Raw genomic sequence first — 6,727 nt, forward strand, 5'->3', positions numbered from 1 at the left:
CCTTAACAAATAATTTGGTAAACACAAACAGCTGTTCCCTATGGTGACCTGTTCTCGCACGCCCCGCAGAGCTGCGTGCCAGGTGCGGGAGCAGGAGACTTGCACGGCGCGCTGCTGCTACCTGCAGACAAAACCCATGGCACCGCCAAGCCTGCTCACCACAGCTGGTTCTGACTTTTCCAGTAAGTAAACTGGCCTTAGAGGTAAAAGAAATTGAATCACAAAAGAGGCGATTTGCGGCATTTTTGATGGGGCAGTTCTTAACTTATTCCTTGCTGAGCAGCCATATGTTCCAGTCTGCTTGTAATATGGCTACAGGCTCACCAAGAATAAAAGCGTGGTATCAGCCCTCTGTGAAACAGCAGCACATGTTGCAAACGACCTTGAAGACTGTTTTCCTACAGGAAGATCAAGAGATATGGAACCTGACTTTTTGGTGTGGTTTTTCTTTTTTTTTTTTGTAAGTGCTGCCTGTCTTGCTTCCATTAAAAATACCATCTGGCAGGAATCTAATCTCAGAAATCAACACCCAGGTCTAAGAGAGGAACTCTGCCCCCAAAACTATTCTGTGTTATCAACTTCTTTAACTGGGAACTTCAGCTCACTCAGCCAACTTTTAATAAGCATTTCAAAGCATACGCCTGAGGAGAAATTCCGTTTAACAGCTAGCAGTGCAGCTGGTCAACACTGCTTTTTATTTCTCTTACCAATGCCAGCCATCTTAAAGATCTTTGAAGGTTTTGCAGTTTTAAAATCTTTTTTTTTTAAAACAGGGTGTGTTTAACGCTGCCTCCCACATGGTGAACAGCACAGATGAGACGAATTCTGACAAGAGGGCTGCAGCTCCACAGTCACCCTGCCCTGCCCGTACCCGTACCTGTTTTGGGGTGGTTTTGCTGTTCCTGAAAGCATGGGGAGCACCCCTATGCATCAACAAGAACTGAGTGCATGCTTAACAGCTGGAAGCACAGATGCAATTTTATTTTCATATTACAGCATGACCAAATCCACTTTTTTACCACTTTAACACTCTAGGTTCCATACAGAAGAAAGTGGTCACGGTATTTTGGTTTTTACCCTTTTCATTTCAGTAGTTACGCTGCACGCCATGCTTTACCATACCCTTTAAAGAAGAGAGCAGCAGATACAAGCAAATCAGCTGCACACGACCACAGAAATTTTAGTCTCTTCTAAATGTTTTCCTCCATTTTTTGATTCTGTAGTGGTGAGTAAGATCGTAGGGTATAAGCATACAAATGCATTGCACACAAGCAGTATATTTTAAGCGTAGCATCTTGAACACATCTATTATCTTGAAATCCCTATGCTTTTAGTTAAAGAGTTCATAAACCTGCAAACTTGTCTAAATTTTTATGAATAATGTTCTTCAGAAGAAAAAGTAAGCGAGCAATAATACACAAAGCTTTTAGATGGTAATTCATCATGGGTTTTGCTGTTATGTTTGTTTTTTTCTTTTCCCCTAAATTATGGGAAAACAACAGCACTCTTTAAAGTTTAGATGTGGTAGATCAAATATGGGCTCTTGCCCAGAGCCATGGCTTCTCAAGGTCCCATGTGAAGCTGATAGCCCAAAGCAGAGAAGGAGCTTTGGCTCACGAAGTGGTGAGGTTTGTGTTGACTTAAATCCATGTACAGTTCACCACCAATACAGCTTAAATGCTAAATTAAACTGTGAAAAATACATGAGGTAATGGAAAGAGATTCAAGAAAGATAGCTATAGTATACTATGTCTATTTCATTTCCAACTACAAAATTTTGCTTTGCAAGGAAATGTCTAGGTCCTTGCACTACACCAAGCTGACATGTTCAAAGAGTTGAACCTCTGAAATATATGCAGAATTGAATTGGAACAGATGAGGATATTGCCATAAAAAAATGGTAATGTCTTCATTTAGTTATAGTAATTCTAAATGGAGCAAAGAGATTTCTGAAACAGCAAAAAAGAATGAAGGTTCAATATGTTCAGCTTAGTTAAAGTAGAGATTATACTTTTCTGGACTTCTGCTTAAACTCTCAGAAAAAAAAAAAAAATGTATGGAGCTAGCAAAAAGGAAGTAGAAACAAAAATCAATTTCAGTACTGCATAGTGACTGGGTTAAAAGTTATCTTCTGTAACTTGTTTCCACCTCTTTCACCAAGAGTCTTATGGCTAGTTTTTGTCTCACTTCATCCTCCTTTAAAGTCTTTAAAATCTTTAAAGACTACTTTAGTCTTCCAATTTCTTTCCTCTTAAGAGACATATTAGAGAAAACTTCTCACTGAAAAATTATACAAGGTTGATTATCTTTATTGTTCACAGAAATTGGGGTAGCTGTTAAGTATTGAATATATCTTTTCATCTTGCATTTCCTACACTTGTGGGTTTCATAATTTAAAAACCAAACCAAAACAAAAGCTTCTGGTACCAGATCCCCAGGTTTTAGAACATGATGGGCACTTGCAGTATGCACTCCAGTTGTTTTGATCGGAATAACAACATCTTACTGCCACCTAGTGGGCAATGTAAAAGCGACCAACACACTAAGGTGAGTGAATATATCTGGTGAAAAGCGATTTTACTCTTTCACGTGTCCAAAGAAAAGAGAAAGAAACCCTAGACATTAATGGTGCTAGAAGGCTTATGATATGAAAAGGTTTAGCTTTGCAACCAAGGAGAGAGAAGAGAAGGAAGCAGGCAGGAGTAAGAAGAGGAGATGGGAATTCTTAAAGACCGTTCATTATCCCTGTATCGTGGAAATGACGCCTCCTCTTCTCTGGAATGCCTTGATGTGCTCCACGCCTTGGGCAGCAGGGTCTACCTTTTCAACCATTTCAATTTCCTCCACTTAGCCCAAATGAGAAGTACGCAGTACACCCATGATGTTAAACACAGCTTTCGTCACCACCCACACAAGAGCCATAGACAAGTGTGAACAACCATCAGTGACCTCTGTTTCTGTTCTGGTGTGAGAGGAGATGGATTTGGGTTTCTACAGGGTGTCTTTCCATCCGTAAGGCTGCTTTGGCAAGCCCCTGTGAGGGCGGGAACACTTCTTGTCTTTTTGTCTGAACTGAGGAGCCAAATTTTCCCCATTTTTCCGGAGGCAGACTGAGCTAGGGGCTTGGGCAAGAATGAGCTAACCTAAGTGCAGACCTCAGGAGGCAGAACCAAAGTCCGGACCCCAAGGGAAGATCCCTACAAACTAATACGAACAACGCTGGCAGGGATCACTGAACTTGACACAGTCGGGGTTATCACTCTGTGGGTCAAGGTCTCCCTGGTCAGCAGCACTGCACAAAGTTAGTTGGGCTGGTTTTGCTCACAGGCTCCCAGCTGTGATGGCTTGGGGCAGGTCTTGATGTTCAGCATTTCTGTTCAGGTGTGGTACCTCAACTCTCCTGGGCAGAACAACAACTTTTAGAGGATGGCATACGCCTAGCAGATCCTGTTCAGTGCTGTTTTTCTCTGTCCTCACTGGTTGGTACAACTGTCCAAAAATTACAGTAATGATCAGAGAAATTTTGAGCACTTTCTTTTAATAATCGTTTTTTAATGCAGTGAGAATAGAAATACAAAGTAAACACATTTACCCACCTCCAGGTGACAGCCAAAGGAGAACTGATAGGGCCCTGCAGGGATGGCATTATTTATTAGGTCAAGGAGACAGCTTTGCAGAACTTGTTTGTTTTCAACACTCTGTAGATTCTGTCATCACTTACACAGGCAAAAGAAAGGTTTGACTGGATGGTGCTTTAGCAACTGTATTCCCACATCTCACCATGACTAGAAGCATCAAGTTGAGCGCTCTGTTTTGTCATGCTCAGTCAAACACATTAATGACATGTTCAGTCCTGTTACTATCACAGGAACCCCGCAGGGTGTCTGACATTGATACCGTGAGGAAACAGAGCTGGCCTCAGTCCACTCACAAGGAGGAGAAAGGGAAAGAAGTTAAACGCAACTTTCCTGTGGGTGGTGTGTTTGCAGAGGAAAAATATCACTTCATCCCCAAACACTGGCATATGCCCCAAAGGTAAGCTGCAGGAGTGAGTATACCTGTTACACCTCTACACTACCTAATGGTGGACTTCACGAAGCTTCAGCTCATATTTAACCAGCATATTGCTTCAGCATTGACAGTATTAGCTGCAGCTGGAAGTCAGAATGAACCTCCCGTAGAGACAAACACCACCACCAGCCTGACAGGACCCTCAGGGACCCTCAGCAGTCAGCAGACACACAGCTAGCCCCACTAGTCTAGCCTTAACAAGAGCCAACAAGGAAAAGGCTTCTCTAATTGGTAGTATTAATTGTGGTCATTCTGATCCAGTAACACTTACAGCACAGATGTTTTCCACCATCCTTTCTCCAACAAAGTCTTCTATGCTATAGAGTTTCTGTCATCCATGACAAGCAATACAATATATTTGTTAAAATATCCTTATAAACCATGAGGAGAATAAAACCAGCTGTGAGTTTCACCAGCACAATACTGAACATCTGCGGCATCTGTTCCAGGAAATGGTGACAGGCATCTTGCTACAGCATGCTATGCTAATTTTTCCAAGATATTCTTATATTAGGTCATTTAAATGTACAGACAGAACCTGTATAACCATTTCTAAGCTATGTCAGTATCCTAAATCACTCCCTGTTTCTATAACTTAAATGCCATGGTGGCAACGACACCCTGCCACAAACAAGCACTTGCCCAAACTGAATCATACCTGAGGGGTTGAATATGGCATGGCTTGCAATAACACAGCCTTTAATGCAGCTAAGGAAAGGAAGGATTTATAGGGTTTCACTCTGGACATGGTAAACCCTACCAACTTCAGAAGAGCTGTACAAATGGATGATGTTCAGCACAGTGATGAATGTAGCAGGGTATTTCACTTACTTCATATTAACAGCATAATTTAATTCCATCAATTTAAGCACAAAATCAGTCTTTGGTTTAAGTATTTCATCACTGGACAAAGAAAGAATGGTGCTTGTGTTCTCCATTTGCACACTGAAGATTGATATATATTTGCATTTCATTGTGGATTCCATCTACAACATTCTTCATTTTTAATTATGTCCAGAAATCTTGATAGTGCAGCAGAAGCCAGAAAGTCTTTCTTGCTGCTCTTTTGAATTCTTTTTAATGCCTACACACACATAATCACATGTGAACTTCAAATTAGTGCTATTTAACATTATATTCTGCAGATAAAACCCATTGTCCTTCAGCACTTCCTTCCCTCAAAAGTGGCCTGATTCTTTTCTATGTTGCTGCATTGATTTTATTGGTTTTCTCCTTCATTTATTCGTATTTTGGAAGATCTGCAGGATGTTAACATTATGAGAAATGCATACCTCTCAACCTCTCTTCTTTTTTTTTTCAACTTTACAGTATGACTACTCTTCAAATCATTACTCTTTCTTACGGCTCAAAACACCAGAAAAAAAGAGAAGAGTGGGACAACCACAATAATTTTCTCTGTGCACGCATGAAGGCCATGACTGTCACTTTCCTTACAAGCAGTGAGGTTTAGGAAAGTTTGGTGTTAAATTCAGTAGAAGTAGAGATGGATCATGTAAGGCAGTACTCTCTCACCACATTTTAGCAACTTTAACCATAAGGTCACCTGAACCCGAAATCAGTGGGAGTACAAGGACTCTTCAAGCACTTTTATCCACCAGGCCCAGAGCGCATAACACTTTGCACAAGCCAATGAGTTTTGCCCATCTTCCCTTTAATGACTTGTCCCTGATAGAGGAGGAAAGACAAACTTAAATGGCAGCATTTAACTGAAGATCAGACTTTATCCTGCTTCCAGCATATTTGAAAGTATAATCAGAGACTGGCCACTATCAACTCACTGTGAAAAAACAAGACAAGAGGACTTTATGTGCCATCAATTCCAGTTCCCCTGCAGGTAGACATTTAATACAACTTCTTATAATTTGCTCACGCATACCGATCAAGCCCTATAGCTGTGTAGGTATTTTGCTTCCATACCTGTCAGAAGGCTGTTCCAGAAGCTTCTTTGGCTCATCGTTGGTAACCTTCAGTCTCTGGAGCTGGGCAAATATGTGTGATTATTCCTGTGACAACATCAGTGTGAATGTCATTTTATTTGCACGATCCCTAACCTGTAGAACAAAGAATGGAACTGAAAGGCAAACATGCTAAGATGTGGAAAGAAAACAAACTCCTGGAAAGGAGTATGAAGTTTGGGAGAAGGGAACACTAAGATCACACGTCAAGAAGTGCAAGCATGCCTGTAGAGTCATGTTTCTCCCACTTCCTTGAAATTATTTTCATGAACTATCTTTTCAAAGTGTGGTTTCTGTTGTAGTAAAGCCAGAAAAATAGTAAGATGTGTTCAAGACAAAATATGTTATGACAGGTGCATTGCTAATTCCTTCCTTTACAGAGGCCTGTATTCTTTGAAAACATTCCTCAGCATTTTGTTTTAGCTCTACACCTTAATGTCCCAGAAAGTTACATCCCGATATGTTCTGTATCATTTTTAAAAGCAAGAAATGGTACTGCCCATTCTGGCACAGGTACTGCACCATCCTGAAAGTACATCTAACACAGATCACCTGCAGAGATAGGAGGTGATGCAGATGTTCCTCTGTCAAAGCCTGAACTACCGGTTTCTCCAGAGGATGGCATCCACAGAGCTCCAAGTGCAAAAGATTGATGGCGCCCCCACTTTGGATGACGCTTG

The 6,727-nt window shown here is 41.1% G+C and overlaps 1 protein-coding gene across 1 annotated transcript in view; it reads left to right on the plus strand.

Moving 5' to 3' along the window:
• Positions 1–2,448: 2,448 nt before the first annotated feature.
• The window catches only part of PRDX4 (peroxiredoxin 4), a gene marked incomplete at its 5' end in the record, with an annotated part of 12,796 nt that continues 8,517 nt past the window's right edge, over positions 2,449–6,727 (plus strand). The window contains 2 exons of the mRNA XM_084289315.1: positions 2,449–2,547; positions 3,869–4,035. Coding sequence (XP_084145441.1) covers positions 2,449–2,547; positions 3,869–4,035 — 266 coding nt within the window. The remainder of the gene's footprint in view (positions 2,548–3,868; positions 4,036–6,727) is intronic.

Source organism: Netta rufina (assembly GCF_964035555.1).
Source record: "Netta rufina genome assembly, chromosome: 1".
Lineage (NCBI taxonomy): Eukaryota > Metazoa > Chordata > Aves > Anseriformes > Anatidae > Netta > Netta rufina.